This window comes from Acanthaster planci, linkage group LG15 (genome assembly GCF_054643075.1).
Source record: "Acanthaster planci isolate LZ-2023a linkage group LG15, COTS_SCS, whole genome shotgun sequence".
Taxonomy (NCBI): Eukaryota; Metazoa; Echinodermata; class Asteroidea; order Valvatida; family Acanthasteridae; genus Acanthaster; species Acanthaster planci.
In genome coordinates, this window is record NC_141791.1 from 1,529,869 (window position 1) to 1,550,754 (window position 20,886).

General features: G+C 39.8%; 1 protein-coding gene across 11 annotated transcripts in view; it reads left to right on the forward strand.

Moving 5' to 3' along the window:
* LOC110974375 (uncharacterized) overlaps positions 1-20,886 on the forward strand; it is a 51,129-nt gene that overhangs the window by 12,708 nt on the left and 17,535 nt on the right. For 9 of the 11 annotated variants that reach the window (XM_087146190.1, XM_087146195.1, XM_087146192.1 and 6 more), the window contains exons 2-3: positions 12,137-12,481; positions 19,512-19,640. In XM_087146190.1, the coding sequence (XP_087002316.1) occupies positions 12,137-12,481; positions 19,512-19,640 (474 nt within the window). The remainder of the gene's footprint in view (positions 1-12,136; positions 12,482-19,511; positions 19,641-20,886) is intronic. The other 2 variants (XM_087146191.1, XM_087146200.1) reach the window with 2 other exon arrangements.

The window sequence follows — 20,886 nt, forward strand, 5'->3', positions numbered from 1 at the left end:
TACATGAAATGTACTTACAGAAGTACATGTACTTCCACAATAAACATGAGTTTCAGTGTCAATTTCTCCTGTATTAGTACCACATTTGTAGGGTTTTACAAATCTGGCTAACCATTAACCAGTACACCTGCCTCATGCACACATGCATACATGTACATGTGTGTCTATTATATCACAGTGTACATACACTGTATGTCTGCCTGTAGTTAGACACTGGTAAATAATTGTACAGGTATAGTGCATGTACGTTTGTGTACGTGTGCATGAACATGTGCTCTAGAAAAATTTGTGTAATTAAAATTGCAGGCACACACGCAAAAATAGACAGTTTGCAATGCTCTTGCCACTTCGTGCACTTTGCCAAATTTAGACGTGTACATTATCCGAACGCGGTTCAGCGGGCCTCATTTGTATTAATCCAACTGTCTCAGATGATGAGTATAAGGAGCCGTGACGTAAATAAACGAGGTAACGCGCAAGCATGGATATTAAAGATGTGGCTCCTGCCGGCAGGTGTACACTTTATCTGATCAATAACAGTGTCTGGGACAGTTTGAGAAGAGCAGCTGTCAGGTCCCAGGAATGTTTTCTGGAGGTTGACACCGTTCATTATGTACAGTATCGTACATTGAGGGAAAATATAAATGGCCATACGCTGTACTGCTTTGTCCAACTCCTTCAGTATTTCTTGAGAAAACTTCCTCATTCTGGCAACATCTAACAATGTACATGTACGCAGAGTGAACAAATAACGTAATCTTCTGGTCAATATTAAACTTGGGATAGCATTTTCTGTGCCCGTCAAGGTACATGTAGGTCTACAGGCCCGAATCCTTGAATTCAAATTGCAATATCAGATTTGGAATTTGGGTTAATTTAGGTCAAGTTCACATACCGGTGTCAGGGTTGCAATTTGCCATCTTATAAAACTCACAAGTTTGACGTCTGGACCCACTCCCTTGATTGTCCAGGTATGCACACGTCGTTCTTGTATGTGTACTGTACTATTTGGTACAAGGATTAATCCACTTACGTACCGTTCCTGTACTTGTATGCAAAGATGAATTCGTGACAAAGTTGTCCTATCAGTCCAAATCAGCAAAATGACCACTGTGTGTCTGTGTACTGTGGAAAATCAAGTAGAAGGACTTCTTGACAGTTAGTGACTGTTGAAGCCAAAGGAGGTATTTTTATTTGTTGTGAACTGAATTTACATGCAAGCACTTTTGCTGTAACAGTCACCATGTTGTGTTTGTGGGGCAAACAGAACACGCATTGCTGAGCTCTCTCATATCAATCAAAGACTTATGTGCTTCCAAGTCGCTTGCATCTAGCCATGCATGTTGTTTTTGTCCAGTGAGCAAGATGGTGCATACATTCATACAGTGTGTAAGTATATTTCATGTACAAGTGCACAAATTCTAGGTTTGGATAGTGAAACAAGGCATGTCTGTGCCCAGAGTAAACATTGCCTTGTTACCTTCATTCTGTCATTACAGGGTAATTATTTCCTGGTCTTGGTCTCTAGTCAATTATGATCTGAAATTGGTATGCTAAAATCTACTGGTAACATCAGATCTACATCTACATGTAGAATAGACCAAAATTATTTAACAAACAGATTAAATGAATCTTGACACGTTGAAATACATGTACATGTACATCTTTGTATTGACAAAAGTGCTTCTTTTCTTTTTGCAGTTGTAGTACTGTTTTGATTTTTTTTTTCAGAGTGAAAGCATTGTTCAGCTGCAGTTTAACTTTTTAGTTTTTCGGTTCATTTGTCTAATCTGAGACTGAAATATATTAATACCAAAAAGTGGAAGAACCAAAGAAATAAACTTTGACCAAGAAATGACAGCAGTTGACATTAAATGAAGGAAGGAAAAGTGACTCTGATATATTTATGGTTGATATGTTCTGCTTGTTATTGGGGGAGTATCCTCAGGGATCTAAGGTGTGGCTCCTGACAAGACGAAAGATGGGAAATAAATCATTAACCCCTGTCAAGAGAGTAACATGTTGCTCCACTTGCATTTGCCCTTTGCACCCTTGCTTCGAAAGCTTTTTCAAACTGATTATGAAATTATATACAGTGAATTTGTAGAAACTTCAAACATGGATCGGAAAAGCTCCATAGATGTAGACCACTTTAAAATAGACTTCCATTTGTTGAAATTTTGGGTCATCTTGGAGTCATGGGGGTAATTACGTGTATATTTCCCTATCTTCCTGAACTCTTGGGTCTTGGCGGCATGGTGTAATTTAAATCAGTTGCCAATAAAGTGGGGCGGTCTTCCTTTTTAATTATCTCTTAATAAGGTTTTTCCTCCATGAAGTTTTGTGTCAGAACTGTTAGGCAAATGTCAGATGTGCCAGAGTTTTGAAAGTGAAATGTGGCCTTTGAAGATCTTCTTTTTTAATGTTTGATTGCCTAAAGATCTGACTCGATACATCATTGCTTTGTAGCTGCCTGCACCTGTATGTAGATATTTTTAAAGTGGGTGGTTGCCAAGTGTATGGAATTGAAATGCTGCATGGGCTTGTTCATTGCATGGCTGCGCTCTTTCGAATCCTGGCAATCATGCATTTCTGAAGACTTGATTGTTTTGGCCTTTTGGAAAAGTGCACAGACCCTTCTCCTGCATTAGAGTTTTGATAGAGAAACAATTTCGAATCAATTTGTAAACCTTTTTAGTCTCTGGTCTAATCCAGCTGAATCCTAACAGTCTGGGCCTGCCCAGCAGACCCTCCGTGAAACCACAAGATTGAAATAAGATCTGAACGCATAGATCTTCTTGTTGGCTTAACCACTTTGTGCCAAGCGCTAGTCCAATTTTGTGACGTTAGGACTGTATTGTTGAGTCCTTGAATCTATTTCCTATCGGCCATTAGAAGCTTGTTTTGTGGAAAATTGCCACGGCATTATCGTTTCATCGCAAGGTCAGTAATACGTTATTTCAGGGGTTTCAGTGAATATTTTTTAATATGTGGCTTTAATAAGTAAAGGGGCCGCATTTACTTTGATGATAGGCCACACTCTTGACCCCGGGCCATGGTTGATTACATAATCATCATGGATAATTTGCAAAACGTTTTACCCATTAACCTCTAGTCACTGTTCAAGTGAATACTCTCAGTATATTTAAATCATCACATCATACATACATTGTACATGTAAGTCATAACAAATGTAACGTTGAATGAAACAAGTGAAATATTTTCATAAATTTTCAGATACATTACTGGTCAACACATTGAATTACCATGTTCCACTAGTGTTTGATTTATTCTGTGCAGACATTTAGAGTTCTGTACCCCAGAATCAGAGGACCAGTGAAACCCATCTTCACATACCGTACTGGGGTATGTTCCATATGTACATTTATTCATTTGAATCCAGTAAGCTTGCGGCCAGTTGAGCGGTGTGACTCTGTTAGTTTTTTATTGATAACGAATGTCCGGTATTTGGGAATTTTGAATACTTTGAGAGAAACATTCTGTTGGAGTATTTTCAAATGCACAACAGGGTACAACTCATCCGGCAAAATCTGAACAAACAGACAAACGAGAAGCAGGATAAATGTGGAATTCAGACATGCACTGCATGTTATTCTGTAGTACTGCAGAAACTGGACTATAAATGTACATTTACATTCTTCATGTTCTTACACTGAATTGTGAAACTTGATTTTTGTCCTTTGTCCCAGCTGCCTCTACAAGCAACTGAACGAGACAAGAAACAGAAACTAAGGAGTTTATAGCTTACTGGTTCCTGTGTATGTTGTGACTGGGATATTGTTTCCCTAGACATAAATATTTACATTACATCTTTCAGCTACATGCATCAGCAGGTGTTTTTCAGATTTAAAAGCTTACAAAAAAAATCTCCCACACCTGTAGACCCCTGCATACATGTAGGTGCAGGGTATCTTAGAAGGGGACAAGGGGCCAGGAAGTTCATATCACTAGTACATGTATGCCCAGCATAAATCAAGTTTAAAAAGGTGAATTGAATTTTTTTGCTGAAGTAAGGTTAATTTTGTTGTTTCCTGCTAATGGCTTGTCGTGGGGAATTTTTTTTTCTAGCAGAGACAGGTAATCCACGGTTTGCATGTGAAAAGAATTGCTGAGCACCAGTTGTGCATATTGCTGTTACATGTAGATTTTCAACCGTACCGTTCTGTTGAGTTTTGAGTGGGTGTTCATTTACATGTGAGTAATAATTAACTATGGTTGCTCAGATTCCTTTGTGTGGCTGTGTCCATTCATCCATGAACAATGTCGCCATGGGAACCCAAATGCAGATTGCCAGCAGTCCCATCCAGGGCTATTGTCTTACGTAAACAATAGCCCTGAACCTCCTGAGATTTGTTTTGCTTGTTTTACTTTTTTTTTACATTTCCCTTGCCCTTTGCAGCTTTTGCCTCACCATCTGCCAGGCCTGTTGTTTTGGCCATCGATTCTACACAGCCTCAAACTTGGGCCCGACCTTGTGTGCATGTAGACGCAGCACGTGCTGCGCCATTTGTGCCTGTGCAGTAAACAGTTCAGATCTGCCACCTCGGCCGATCTTTATGGTCGGGTGCTAATTCTCACGGACGGAGGTGGCAGGAAAATCTGAGGCCAAATTGAAAGAAAATTGCTCAGGTTTATGTGGCCCTGTTGGAAGGCTACAGCTTTGAAGCCGTGATGAATTGGCGTGCATTGCTTGGGAAAAAAATTTCAAATTGATTTTGGCGGAGTGAAATTTGGATAAGGGTAGAGGCTCGAAACATGCATTGTCTCCAAGTGATTGTTATTGGATTGTTATAACATGGGTATGATTGGTCCAGGAATATTTGTACAATACAGGAGCCACTCATGACCTTGGCCATTGCCAGTTCACATTAACCTACTTTTGAAACAGCATTTCACCCAGGACCTGGCAACCAAATCTGGATTTAATTTCCCTAACAAAAGATGTACGGAACAAATCTCAAAGTTGGGGCAACACTTGTCTTGTACATGTGTGTTATAAGATAAAAACCAAGTTGTCATTGTCTTGTGACCCTGCTTTCATTTTAGCTTAAGAATTGAATCATGCCTTTGGTTGGCTGAAAGCTTGATCAGACAAGGTTGTATCTTGTTGGAGTGATTCCAGAGACAAAATGTGGAATAAACTCTGAAGGGATAGAAATGTTTCCCAGTAGGTACTCAGGGCAAGATCAACAAATACACCTTTAAACTTCATGTGGTCTTTGGTAATCTACTGTACACATTGCTTATCTTATCTCGTATCTAATGTACATGTATGCTGATTTATACTGTACTTGGACTTTTCTTTAATTGCACAAAAAATGAGACGCATATGTAAGATGCAGCTGAAAAATTTGTGGGTGCCGGAGAGAAATACGGTTCCCTCTGAAAAAATTCTTGAAAAGGTTTTAGTTACTTTGTAAAGCAAAATTTCTTGACAAAAACAAAGCCCTAAAATGCAAATTGCTCGTGAAATTGCAAAGGATCAGGTTTTGCAACAAAACACCCGTTCCTTACCCCTCTGCATCCAAGTATTTGATTGGTGTAACACATGTACCGGTATGTTCTCTTTTTTTTTTTAAATAAGCTTTCAATGTTGGCACAGTGTTTCTGTACTTTTGTTTTTTTTGTTTGCTTTTAGTTTTATTGTCTGGAATGCCTTGTTTGATTAAAATGAAGTCCAGTGTGTACAATTATGCCAGTATCAGTGTTCTCAGGGTGTGTAATGTTTTGATAAAGTTGTGGCCAAGATGGCCCGGAGTTGCCACATTACACGTTCACGTACATGTACCTGCTAGTCAAAATCTCACCAATTCCTTCTGGATAGTGCTTTGACCATTAGGTACAGTTGTTTAATTTCAAATGCTGCTTGAAGATTCTAACAGGATTTGGCATTTCAATTTTTCAATCTGGACATGTTGGGTGTACTTACATGTGCTTACCATGTGTACTTTGAATTGGAACGATCTGTTGCCTCGTAAAATCTGTAGTTGTGCACGTGTTGGTAGAAACTTGCCACGTCCCTTTAAGATGGCAACTCCCTGCATGGGATTTTATGGAGCCTTCAATGTGACACACACGATATCAAATGTCAGCGGTTGATAAATATGCATGTGTGCCTGCAGTGTCCTGATTCTCTGCGGTTGGGCCATTACTCTGCAGACTAGAGACTACAAAACCCTGAGCACAGCGTGACAGCAAAATGTGGGTTCCACCTCTGCGGTCTGGCCTTGCTAGGCTCTACTGATGGGGTGTGTTTTAGCCAATGTGCATATACTTTGGTGCAAAGAAACATATTGCTGTAGCTCCTCGTGCCATCTTTGCCTAATCCTAGAGAATAACATGTATTTTCCAAGAACTTCCCCCATTAATTCAAACACTTCTAAAAAAAATCTTACACATCTACACTCATCAAAAAGTACTAAAAACAAATTGCAGTTTTGCCTTTAATAAAATACAGTGCTGTTAGACATTGTCATGCTGTATAGAATTGTCTTCAAGTTGTTGTTAGGGTTTTTAAGTGTCATTTGGATCAGAGAGCTGCGTCTCGATGTTTAACTTGCCTAGCACACATGTACCATAAATGCTGTTTGACAGGTGCTCAGAAACATTGAACGTTGTACATCCATGCAGGTACATGTTCAATTTTTTGTATTGAGTGGTACAGTGTATATGTACCAGTAAGCCACAAGATCACATGCTTTAATTTCCTTCGCGAATATATCATGTGTGCACGTCATGTACAGCATTCTACTGGTAATCCCTCCATCACAAAAGATGGACTCTTCCTCAAACTAAATGCTCTTGCTGTGTTTACATGTACAGTACTTGAAATTGCCCTGCAGTGAAGGACCAGCATCTTTTCAATGATACCGGGACCAACCTGTCACAGTTTTTGTTAGCATCTTTACTCTTCATTTGTCAGGTGTGGCCTTAAATTGAATGAGTCAACGATCGCTTTTTGTCTAAATTTCGAACTGAGGCAATCAGATAACAGGCTACAGTGTACATGTGTAAATGTGTACATGTATGTGACAAGTTTTTTCCCTTTTTTTGTGTGTGTTTTGTTCTAGTTTTGAGGTGTTTGAAAGTTAGATTTTGAATAATTTGTATGTTTTTTAAAACCTAAACTCCATTCATTGATTACTTTTTTTGGAGGGGGAGGAGAAGGACTTACATCTGTGGATTTTTCTTTTATGTCATACATGTACCTACATGTAATACAGATTCACTCACTTGTTACCGTATCCTTCTAAAGTGAGAGAAATATTGAAATTGTAAAATGTAGCATTGGACGTCGACAATGGCATATCTGTAAATGAAACAGTCCTTAAAGGATTTACATAATGTAAAAAAGCTCAAGCTGTTTTGTTCATGTTTTCAGTCCACCGGTTACACGTTAATGGGTTTGTTCAAAATGGCTAGTAGTGTCCTTGCCTTTTGATGGAGTAGGCTCAAAAAATATGTCCCACATCAGTGCCTACTATTCACCGGAACCAGCCAATCGTCACGGCTTAACCTTTCTCTTTCGAACCCCTGGTGTGTATTATGGGTTTGCTTTTCCAAAAGTATCTACACCTGAAGTGACAAAGGTGTAACTCGTGCATGTGACCTTGTCTGGGGCCCAATTTCGTGGCAGTGGTGAGCACATGATTTTATGCTAACTGAGGCTCCATGTTTTTCATGAAGACTGTAAGCAGTAACCATGGCAAACGGTATACTTTACATGTACCTCGGAAGAAAAAATTGCTTAACGTAATGACAAAACTAAGTGGCAGTCACCACCATGAAATAGTGCTTATGGTTAGCAAAATTTCCTGCTACAGTAAGCACGACTTTTCTGCTAACTGTGTCTTTATTTCATTGTGGTGCGGTGCCTACATGTGCTGGTCATGACGTCATTACTGTCAAGGTCTGTGTTTCTGTCAGTAATAGTGACATATACATTCATGAATAATTTTATTGTGTCCCTGTAGAAGCAGTTTGGCAAGGCACCGCCGGTACATGTAGGGGGGTCAGGTTGGCAAGGTAGTTCTTTCCTCGCCTTCCACCTCTGTGGTCCCGGGTTCGATTCCCCGCCCGGTCCACATGTAAATTGGCTTTTCAATCCCTACCTGATTCCGTGGGTTTTACCCAGAATATTCCTCTGGGGGTTTCCTCCCACCTCTAAAACTGTAACAGCTTCTTACTGTCTCCCCTTTACTGATGTTGGTGAATGTGGGTCACTTGGCAACTGCCCGAGGGGCCCTTGTATGCCATCGGCTCAACCATGTTTAAATGTATTCATTGTTCCACGCTTAATGTCTTCATTGTACAGCGCATTTGAACATATCTATATGAAATTTGCACTTTATAAATGAATAAATTATTAATTATTATTAGAAGCAGTAGATTGATTGAAGTGAAAAATAACTTCTTGATGATGAAATTTTAAGATGTCATAAAAATTAACTTTACTGCCAGTCAACTGAGCATGCTCATTTGGCCACTTTCGTAGAGCTGCATATCAAAAAACAAAAAAGAAATAAAAACAAGAAGTGGAAAAATGACATAGTCAAAAGAAATCCTGCCCATGTTGCATAAAACTTAAAAGGTCGGATGTGAATTGGTAAAGTCTTCCCAATGTACATCAAATAATAATTAGTTGATGACCTAATTTTCCTTTAATTTCCTTTTGCAAAGCAATTTTTTGTGGAGCAACTCCAAGTCGTCAATCAACACAAATCAAGCAGATTTTTGTTACTTTTTGTAAAGCTCCTGTTTTACTCTCTTGTATTCAGACTTGTCCAAGAGTTGCTTTCTTGAGACAAAAGATCTTTCCGCTGTTATACATGAACCTTGTCAACCAAAAGAGGAAAGCAACAAAATCTTCTGTTCCTGCCGAGATAAATACAGTCAGATCACAAGGCCAAGGCCAATCCTGGTTAATGTCACGTCACATACTGTAGTAGTATCTGCATATTGAGTCAAGCTCCGTCAACAACTTGATTTAGACCATCAGGTTTCTTGTCGAAGATGACGTCTGCTTGCAAAGCTATAAAAGAGTTTGTCTTGAGAGCTAGGTGTTTATCAATCCGGCACAAAGCGGTAGTTTTTGTTTTGTGGGTATGTGTCTCATGTACAATGCACATGTATACGTAACATGTTTCCTCCTTGGATACTGCAGATATCCATCGTACTGTTAGGTTACTGCCAACCACTATACGTGTACACCAGTTCATAAGTGGTCTCAGCACCTGCTGCACCTGCTGGTTGATTACATGTAGGTGTGACCTGTTGACCTTCTGTTCATGTGTAATCTTGAAATAAAAGTAATATCAGAGGAAGTTGATATGCTGTTTATTACCAAAATAACTGCTTACAGTTTTTTTTACAGCACTCTTACTTTTTTGTTTCAAGTAATGTCGACAAATGTGCTTATGTGATTTTTCGCTTGCGGTAAGCAGTGCTGCGAAATTGAGCCCAGTGCGTTGTGCACATGGAACTTAATGTAAGCAGACCCATTTAAAAAAAAAAAAAACGGTCACTGTAAGCGTATGCCATCTTCCATAAAAAAGTCCCAGGGACATGTCCCATAAATTTTATGAGTTAATTTTTTACTGGCATTACACCTTCCTGCACATGCATGTGGATAAAAAAGCATCGATCCTCCTTCATGCGCTTTTACGAGGGGCGGTTATTTGAAATGTACATTTATACATGCATGTCTGGCAGGTCTTAATGTTGCATACATTTTGTCTTTTCAGGATGTCTGAATTTCAGACTCGCTTGCAGTACTGTAGACATGAAATACGTTGGAAAACTGAGCATCCATAATGCAGCACCTGCATATTTAAGTGTATAAAAGATCAGTTTATCAGGCTCAATGTCAGAAAGTTTACCGTCTTGTATTTCAAGTATGCAAGGGAAATGTTCACATACCAAACAGTTTTGTCAAGACGGTGACAGTACATGTAAATTTTCTTGAGGCAAGAAAATGCGTTGTCCTGTTGACAGAACAGGATGACACTAAATGCTCACTGGGCTTCCAAGTATAAGACATCCCAGCACCAAACCGTCTGGATCATATCCCTTGCAAACACGTGCAAGTCGAGAAAGGAATTACGGCAGGCTGTGTTATGGACATGTATACATGTACGCCCCACCACTGCATACACACTGTACAGACACACTAACTGACTTGAGTGACTCGTCATTCAAGTGAGCTGCTCTGTGTGTGTGGAATGGAGAGCCTTTTTAGCATATTTGTAGGGATTAGGAAAAAAAAGTAGGTGTGAGGAATGCAAACGGGCACGCTCTTTAGAAGATCAGCTCAAGTGATGATCGTAGGTGATAGAATCTCATTAATTAATATGAGTAGGACAAGTGTGTAACCAAGGGTACATTTACATACATGTAGAATGTACTCGTTCCAGAGGGTAGGCATTCATCGCCCTCAGGGACAAGTTCTTTTATTAGGGAAATTTGACCCGAGTTGTGGGGACATTTGTGAGTCCCCACAACGTTTTCGGTCCCCACAAAATAGGTGAAATATTCAAGTGTACATGTATGTCCCCACAACTACGGTGCAGGAGCATTTGTACATACTGTATGTATACTTATAGAAATGTTCCTTTTTTTTACAGGGTAATTCCAGACATTAGGGGTCCATTATTTTTCGTGCCCCTGTTACATCTAACATATGATCTTGTAAGTTTAGAACACCTAATTTCTAATTTCCAAGCGTGATGAATTAATGCAAATTACCTGCCAAACAAATAGTAATAGTTTGAAATCAATTCTGGTGATATTTCCATGTCAAATAACAAAGGTCAGATGTAACAGGGACACAAAAATGTCCCACGTTTGGACCCTAATTTCTGGAATTACCCTTGAAGGTTCAAATTTTCACATCTTGAACCACTTGTACATTTTTATGTTTACTTGTAGCATAATTGTCACACAGTTTAGTATTACAGTATTCTGCTTGCCTATGGACATGTAAATACAACGAAATGTCTTGCATAAAGGGAGTCTGTCTTCTTAAAAAGCTTTACAAGCTTACTTGAACAATTAACAATTTGCAGTAGTGTTGCAATTTTGTGCTTGTTGCACGAACACCCGACAAGAAATTGGAATGCAGTCCTGTCTGCAATTTCTTGGCTCATTCTCCAAGATGGCCCCCTGCGTGAGGCAGCAAAATAAGTGAGAGTACCGGTACATGAACATTATGCGGTCATGTTGAAGTCGTTGCGTATGAAGTGCTTGCCCAGATGGAGAAGAAAAAAAAATGGTGTACTCAAACAAAGCAAACACTGCATAAAGGAATGTTGGACGTTAGGCAAGGTCACATTATCTGGTGTCGTTCTGGACAGGTTTGTAACATTGACTAAAGAGGACTAGTGTTGATGTGATATGAAATGCCTTTGCATACATGTACCGGTATATGTATGTAGCATACCGGTACATGTACATGTATGTGTACAGATACAGGTATCACTGGTCTCCGTTTGAAGAATTTCACTCTGAGAATAGAGCGATAACTTGTCATTCTTTTCCAGGGAGAATGATCACAAGAGAGTTACCTAAAAGTGCTTTGGATCACTTCACATGCTTTGTTCTCTGTCTTGGTATCTTACGGCTCTTAAAAGTTGACTTCTAACTTTGTAGAGCACTCAAATATAGATTGGACACTTAAGCTGCATTATTTATCTGCACAGAAAATAATATTTATATTGAATGACTTTGGTGATGGGAAGCAAGTTTAACTCTGTTCCTGATTTTTCTTTCGTTTGTCTCCTCTCCTCCCCCACCGTCTTTCACACAATTCTTTCATTTCTATCTGCCTTTTTCACTTTTCCTTTCTTTCTTTGTTTTCTTTGTATTGCTTCAATCTGTCTTGTGCATCTCCCACATCCTGTTGACGTGCCTCTTCATCTCACTCTGCCTCGTCTTGCTCTTGTTTTGCTACCCACCCCCTCACTCTGGATCTTCACCATCATCAATATCGCTCCCTCTTTTACACTGCATTGCTCTTTGTTGCAATTCGCCTTTTCTTTTCCTCAATTCCCCATCCTACCGGTATGTCTTTCTGTTAACACGAACTCCTCACCATGCACCCATAACCCTCTCCCTAAAGCAGAAAGTGAAGCCATCACTCTAACAAACGCAGATGCACCTGCCGACAGCACTGATCCTGGAGCAACAGTCAACCCCTTCCAAAGCTCCGAATCACCCCCAGTAATCCCCTCGGACCCTATCACTAACCCAGCTCCAGACTCGCCACAGCAGGACTTTTCTGAGCCGCCGCAGTGCCTCCCTCAAAGCAACGCGGCACCCGTGCTTCTTGTTACCGGGGAAACTGCATCCAATGGCGATTTAGACTCATCTGAGCCGGATACTCCTTACCCTGAAGGGCAAGCGGGAAGTGACATTGTTGGAAACTCATCTGACAGCAGTGTTTCTGAAAATGCGAAGGTCAAAGGTAAATACTAAAATGTACCATTTTTCTCTTAATCATGGGATCTAAGATACCATTTACTTGTCTGCCGGTTACCTCAAACTTTCTGTTACTTTCATCTTTTCCTGAAAAGTTTGTGTAACCAAAAGGACTAAGCAAATCACGGTTAACCCTTGTCCCACTCCTTAACACCTCAAGTACTCACCAAAATTTCTTCAGCCTTTCACCTCGTTTTCTCAACATGTGATTTATTGATTTCTTTTCTTATGTGCCTTCCCCCCCAAAAAAAATCTTTGCAGGCCGTCATGTCTCTGTATCATGTACCACTTGGCTTTACTCTACCAAAAAAAATAAATTCTACAGTTATGTACATTTACAATTAAAATGTATACATGTACGTGCACTCTGGATGTCAGTTCATACAGAGAAGTCTGCCTGATGCAGTGTGCAGTGAAGCATATCGTCCTATTCACTCGCAATCTCTGCACAAGTTGAACGTGTACATGCACAGGTTCCCATCCTCTCATGTACTGTACATCATGCACGTATACCAGGCAAGATATGGGACGGAGGGGTACCCCTCCCCCTTACCTGTCCAATCCCCATACACAATCTAGACTATTGTTACCTAACACATCCCCCCTAGAAGTCTGTAAAGAATTCCTGAGATTCCGATCAAACAATGACCAACACAAAGGTGGGGGGGTTCTCTCCGTCCCATATTTACATTGTGGCAGTAAACAGACTATTATTGCCATTATTTATTCAACAAACAACAATACAGTAAAACTGTGAAAAACAAACATCCAAATAAATTTTGAAAATAGAAGATAAAAAAGGAGGGGGAAGGGCAGGAGGGGAGGGAATTGGGAAGGAGCAGTGGTGTTAAAGGGAAGGAGCAGTGGTGTTAAAGGGAAGGAGCAGTGGTGTTAAAGGGAAGGAGCAGTGGTGTTAAAGGGAAGGAGCAGTGGTGTTAAAGGGAAGGAGCAGTGGTATTAAAGGGAAGGAGCAGTGGTGTTAAAGGGAAGGAGCAGTGGTGTTAAAGGGAAGGAGCAGTGGTGTTAAAGGGAAGGAGCAGTGGTGTTAAAGGGAAGGAGCAGTGGTGTTAAAGGGAAGGAGCAGTGGTGTTAAAGGGAAGGAGCAGTGGTGTTAAAGGGAAGGAGCAGTGGTGTTAAAGGGAAGGAGCAGTGGTGTTAAAGGGAAGGAGCAGTGGTGTTAAAGGGAAGGAGCAGTGGTGTTAAAGGGAAGGAGCAGTGATATTAAAGGGAAGGAGCAGTGGTGTTAAAGGGAAGGAGCAGTGGTGTTAAAGGGAAGGAGCAGTGGTGTTAAAGGGAAGGAGCAGTGGTGTTAAAGGGAAGGAGCAGTGGTGTTAAAGGGAAGGAGAGGACTATGGATACAGTGTCTGTGGTGTTTGTGCATTGAAATAGCCCTGGAGGAAGGCCTGCGTTCTCATACTGTACATTTTACATGGGTACAAGAGCTAAAGTGTCTTTCATTTCAGTTTTGTGTATACATAGCAAATTGTGTGCCAGTTGTAAGATTGATATTGTCGATGAGAAATCTGCTCATGTACATGTATGCTTGTAAGTTCAGTTCAGAAAGAAGATGTCACAGACAATTTGCAATTGTCTGTGATGCCACATTCAGTATGTTTTGTGTATGAGATAGTGTTTGGTAGGTTCGTTCAGTAACATGTTATGAACTGCTGTCCCAATGATCAAAGATCTGAAGCTGTACATGTACACTGAAAGCATATTTTTTGAAACATACGGTGTTTAAAAAAAAAAAGACAGTTCATAAGTTGCTTAATGCGGTATTTATCCTGTCTGACGATTTGCAATACATACGTGTACATTTATCTTTTGAATAGACGAGGAATAAATACATATATACATGTAGACAGTCTTTCTGCCTTAGGCCAAATCCAGCTGTCTGTCTGCTGTCTGGTATTGTGTAAACTGTTCATTATGCATACCTCCATGTAAATGTAGACATTTATTGTTCATAACGTGTGGTAGGGTTGCAGGTTTATTCATGGATTTAGACTGGATTTTTAATGTTGAAGGTACAGTAGCCAGCATCATAAGCAACCTTAGAAATGAAAAGCAAGGGACATTCCTGTATTCAGTCGGAGGAGGTTTTCTCCTGAAGGACTGTAGTCATTCCTTTTGATTAAAACCCTAATTCTTCCTCAAGCCAAATGGCTGAGATGCATAATTTTCCAAACAAAATGCATGCTCATGTAGCCTATGGTAGATATTTGTAGCTTTTTCATGGACGGCGTTCTGTGGAAACAGATGTGGACATCTCGCAGGAATCTGACAGCAGAAATGAGAGGAGAATTGTACAGATGTACATTGGATGTACACGTACATGTAGCGGTATGATACAGTAAAATCTCTCCAAAAATAATTCAACCATTGCCCTCCAAATTCCAGGAGTGAATTTTACTTGGGTTTTTGTACAAGGAATAACAAACCTGTTTTCAATTTTTCAGATATCCCAATAATTTATCTGAATTTGTTTCCTTGTAACAACGCCTCAGTATTTCAATGATACTAATATGTACTTTGAAACTGAGTCAGTGTAATATTGATTAAAATATTTCAGCCCAGGTTCCTCATATTCTCAGATCTGTTTGTTAACCAGGGGCTGCTCAGCATAAACAAATATGAAGTGAAAATTATATTGAATCTTCCTCTTCGTCTCATGCACAGTCCCAGTAGGTGCAGCGTGTCCATGTACATGTAATGTAGATACGGATATGACGGTGCTGTGTATTGGGTCAAGGTAGACCAAAGTAGAGGGTGTTGTATTGGTACATGTACAGTATATTGGGTTGTGCACATGTGCAGTGGGTGTGTGCACAACGTACATGTACGAACATGAACGAGAACATGTACATGTTGCGTATGAGATACATGCAAAGTGTGGAGAACACACATGTACATGTATGCATGTTCAGTATTGTACATGATGGTTGTAATTTATGAACATGGGTTGCACTGTACATGTACATGCAGGCCCCAGTTTATGCAGTGTACATGTACAACAGACTTGCACCATCAGCAAACACAGTTACACGGGCCATTGCATAAAGCCACCAAGCAGAAAATGTGTCAAAATCAAGTTAGGGGGTGGATTGAAACATGATCCTGTGCTTGCATGTTGTTGTACATGTGTGTGCTAATCTGGATTGTAACTTTTTGAGGGGCAAATTGTTTTTCAGTTGTCACAAGATTTTTTGTGCGTGAAGCAATCAACTGATCAGAATAAATTTGGTCAGGAAAATCAAAGTGAATTGTCTCTGACCATGTAACAGTACGTTAATGGACCAATGTACAGTAAGCTTGTTTCTGCTAGGGAAATTTGTAATCACACCCTGTATCTCACTACATGTAGGTAAAAAGACTCAGATCATTCAAAGAGAATTGTGTACCAACTTACAGTGTACGGGAACGTTATTGATTGAAATTGGATACGATTGAAACAAATTAGTCTGTACTTCGGGTGATACAGGTGTGCACTTATTTCCTTTAATTAATTGATTAGTTGAAATGTGCTTCTGCACACGCATCACTTAATTTGTGTCATGATGTTTACCACTTCGCAACTGTGTGTGATTAACAATATCAGAATCGCCATACCTTACCACGTATGATCAAAATTGTAATAAAGATTTGGAAAAGCAATCTGGGTGATAATTTGTGGCAGGGATGTACAAAAGAAGAGACAGCCCAGGGAGGCGAGTGGGCGGACTGGCATTGTCGTTAGCAGATGACTTGCGCCCTACTCATTGTACAGTAGAATTACCGGTAGTTGTGGTGTCTCGTTGCTGTCGATGGCATCCACAGCAGTACATTTATGGGCACATGTAATGTATCTCAATCAGTTTGACAAATCTGAATGTATTTAACCTTATGAAAATAAAGCATCTGACATTGCTTCAACCGTCTGTGTTTTCGAGTCTGTATAAATTTGCAGACTTTTAGGTGGTCTAAATGCCAATTTTGGTAACATTTGGTGTGGTGAGGCAATGGCTGTCCATAATTTGTGAATTCTCCACAATGTATGACCAATCGGTTTTCCAAAAAAAAACATTCATGTCGATATCTATGGATCATCAGAAAAAGAAGAAACAGCTGCATGTGATTGATTATGTGAGGTTTTAAGTGCATATGAAATATTTCAAACATCCGTCCAGGAGAGCTTTCTGCAAGCTTGTTCTAGGAGTTTCATTTAATCTTCCCAGTAAGAGCTTTTGGAATTGATCTTTCCAGGAAACTCAACTCCTTGAGCAATAAACATCCAAGTGACTTGAAGCCAGAATCACATGTACATGTACACACAGCTCAGTTCCTGAGAAATGAATCCGTCCCCCAATTATCCCCCATTCTCAGTCCATCCTTGTGCCACCTCTCGTCAAAGAATACCCGCACCAAACTGCTCCTTAAAACCACAGCTCTGAAATCAGAAGAAATCATCGCTCATTATGTTTCCATACAATACCGCTTCCTGTCCCAGCTGCACTTTGGCCAGGTCACAGAAATTAGCATAAAATGGTATACCCCATGTTTGATTTTATTGGCAGGAAAAGAGAAAAGAATCCTATGACCCTCGGACACTGCACTCTGTCAGATATTGCAATTGACAGATCAATCAAGAACTCACCTGATGGCCACATTATCCAATGCTGGCCAACATTTTATAGTAATATACACAGCTATCAAGCAATGCAGGTCCCTACTATGCAGGCTCCTACCGTACATGTACATGTACTGTACAGTCCGTGTGTGTCTTACATGTAGCTCTTCTGTCAGTAAACTACCCCATGGGTTAAAGTTCAGACATTCAGAATGGCTTGTCTAATTACAGACCCTGGATTTTTTTTTCCTCTTTTTTTTTTACTCTACTGAAAACTGACAAGATTACTAAGTTAAAACTTGTTAAGATGTCATTGCCTTTACATGTAACTGCACTTTTTACGGGTGTCCAGATGATTCCAACGTCTCAATAGCTGATAAACAGGCACTAGCCGCTGTTGTTTTCAGTCACCATGAATCAGTTATTATTATTATTGCAGGTTTATTTAAAAAACTCTCAATAGCAGCCCAAGAGCTAAATTATAGCACAATTTTACAATGTCAATCAAAAGCCGGTATTGCATGTTTGTGGAAGAAATCAGTGTCAAAAAGCTTTTGTGTAGTTGTGGACGGTTCCTTTTCCTACCACCATCTTGATGGGCGTTCTAACTACCAGTATCTCAAGCTCTTATATTTCAAATGTTTCATGCTAATATTTGTCCCCTGTATTCAGCCTGTAAGTGTTAATTATCATTGATTCTTAACTTGGTGTTCCACATGAATCTGCATAAAGTCTGAGCAAAGTTACATGTACACAGACTGCTTTATCACTGCACTTCATTTGCACTTTGCTAAGTGTGCCCTCTACTTGTCACACTGTCTGAGTTTCATGCCGAACACAGCCGTCCGTCCCTTCTTGTTGTGGTGTGAGACCCAGGCCAGTGCCTTGCAGCTTCCCTAACAGGAAGCCCAGACTTGTTGAGTCATACATGTACCTGTCGACTTACTAAAAAGCCTCAACAAAACAACGTACATGTACACTAGGGCAGCATGACATGAGTGTGTATTGATAACCCCTCCTTTTTGTCAAGGTTGGGACCTTTTTACCCTCTGCCGGAGCCAGGTACATGTAGTTCTTTAACCCATATTTATCATGATTTTATTTATTACGTTGGATAATTATTTGTGGTGTGTTTTTTTCAATAGTCAGGGATAAAACTCCAGTTGACATATCACTGACTTGCTTTTCATGAAGAATACACGTGGAATGGTACTTTCCCATGTTTTCTCATTTGCAAAATGTTTACGGGCATTATAAAGTTAATAAAATTCTTACTTGCCAACAACATAAATGGCAGTATATTTCACAACACCGTGGCAGCTGTATATTATCCTCTTCATAACGTCGTCCTCACAAGTTGTGTTGATTTGTGGGTAAAAGAGTTAAGCAAGTTATTCTTACACCCAGAACCAAACCATTGTTTGTTGGTCTTGAAGCATGCATTCCAGAGTTCATGTTGTTCTTCAGAACTATTAGATCCTCTCTGCTCTCTATATGTACTTTTTTTAGACCGGTTACTCTCGGGACAGCTTGACTTTAGGTGTTTGGAATTGGAAGCATATTGTGTAAAAATTCAGTTTGGCTGCAAAACAGCTCAGTGATTGTCGTTTGCCAGATTACAAGGTCACCAGGGGTCAGACATGAGTAATTAGTTCAATATTTTGATGGAGAATTGTGGTTTTTATAGGGGTAGAGGCTTTGATGGTCAGTGACTGTTTCATGGGCTGGCACCTGCAATGATTTCTGGTAAATGTGCAGGTGGTCCAGTGTTTTGGATTGGAATAGCTCCATTAGTCTATGGTCAAGTTTGAGGAAAAGTTGATGGGTGACCGAAGGGAGAGGAAGTTGTCGAGAGTTTTGAAGTCAAGTTTTTTGTTCCTGTTGAGAGGATGTAGCTAAATCTAGTACGTGTACAGGCTCTGTACAGATGGGCTTTTTCTGCAATGTGGATCATGCACAATCAGGGTGGGAGCTTCATTCTTGAAAAGACAAGGTAATTTCTCATTTGCAAAGGGCACTTGCATTAGAAAATCAACTTGTCTGTGGGAACATTTCAACGGGCATTGAGGCAAAGACCAGGGGCATCAAGGCTTCTGATGCCTCTGTGAAGTTCCTGCCCTGTACAATATCCGAAGCAGTACACAACCTTAATGTGATGTTGGCCTGTTAGTGAGTGGAACAATACTAGGATGATCTTAGATTGCTTTAGTACATTTTTAAAATTCAATTTTAAAGCTGGTCTTGGTGTAAATCTACTGCATCTGTAAATTTTTTTAAAATCTCGATCCCATCAAAGGACTTTATCAAGCTTTGTTTTCCTTGTGGGCAATAATTCTTTTAAAGTTTTTAGGAATTTCCAAGATGTGTTCTGTATTTCTGTGTACATGTATTTCCTTTTTTCCCATATTAGCTGATGGGAGTGTTGATCCATCCAGTGAACTAACGTCCGAGAGTAATGGAGACAGGTCAAGACAGGAATCTGGCTCTACCGAGGGCAGCAGACGAGACGGACCGCCAACAAGAAGTCGAGCACAGCCAGGTGGGTTGGAGTTGGTCACTCAGTGGTCAAGCCATCACTTTGTCCAGGCACCAACATTCCCGGTCCGATCAATTAGTACTCAGTAAAGGCTCTAAATTCTAAGGTTTCTTTCTTAACCGGTAGGGTTTCAGAGCTACATGTATTTAAAGTGGTTGGTGTTTAACATGGCTCTTGTGCCTGGGGCCAATTTCATGGAGCTGCTTAAACACAAAATTTGCTCAAGTATGAAAAAACCTTGCTTGACGAATCAGTTTACCAGCCAAAACTCCATGAGATGTATATTGTTTTGGAATAGTATTCTTCTTTCGTTTGGTTAGTATGACAATCACATAGATTTTGAGCTAATAACCTTTGTTTTTAAGCAAGGTTTGTTTGCGCTTCGGCAAATTTTGTGCTTAAGCAGCTCTGTGAAATTAGCCCCAGGCAGTGAAGCTGTGCAGGGCCACTAACTGCTGTTGAACTGCAGGTTGAAGCAGCAGGTTTAAGTCATCAGTTTGTTTGGTTTCTGATCTTTACATTCTTCATCAGATTTAAGGATTTATGTATTATTCATGCTGTTCTGTAGGGCTAATCCAAATATTCAATAATCGATCAAATATTCGAATATTATTTTCCAAATTTGAATGTATGAATGCAAAATTCATGAAAAGGAAGGGTAAATTTTCTTTTGTTTTCAATGAGAAAAATTGCACTATGGAGGCTTGTTCAAATGAAAAGCAGATTCAAATGAAATGCGACAGAAATCTTACAATGACTCAAAAGGTAAATTATTCATTAAAAAGTTTAAAACAAATAGAAATTTCACAAGGGCAAGAAGTATTGTTCGTTTCTTAAATCTTGCTAAATCATGACTACAGATACTGCTCAATGTGAGAAGCTAATTTAGTGATTATAATGTACAATTGTGTGCATTATTGCAACTGATTTTGTATATGCTTTAATCATCAACAATCTGCCGGTCGGTAAGACCGAATATTCAGATATTTGATCTAATTGACAATGGAATATTGCTTTGACTCAGCCCTACTGTTCTGTCACTAAATATTAATCATGTTTTGCTACCCAATTGTTCAGCCTAATAGACTGCTCGACCCCTGGTTAATATTTAATTGGTCCTCACTCAGAGTACCAACCTAGTTTTTCCAACAGTTGTTGATTGTTTGCCAGCTTATCTGCGCAGTGATTGCTTCGTCTAGCCTCAAGTAATGTCATGCCAGTCTAGTCGATAGCTTAGCTGTCCCCCCAT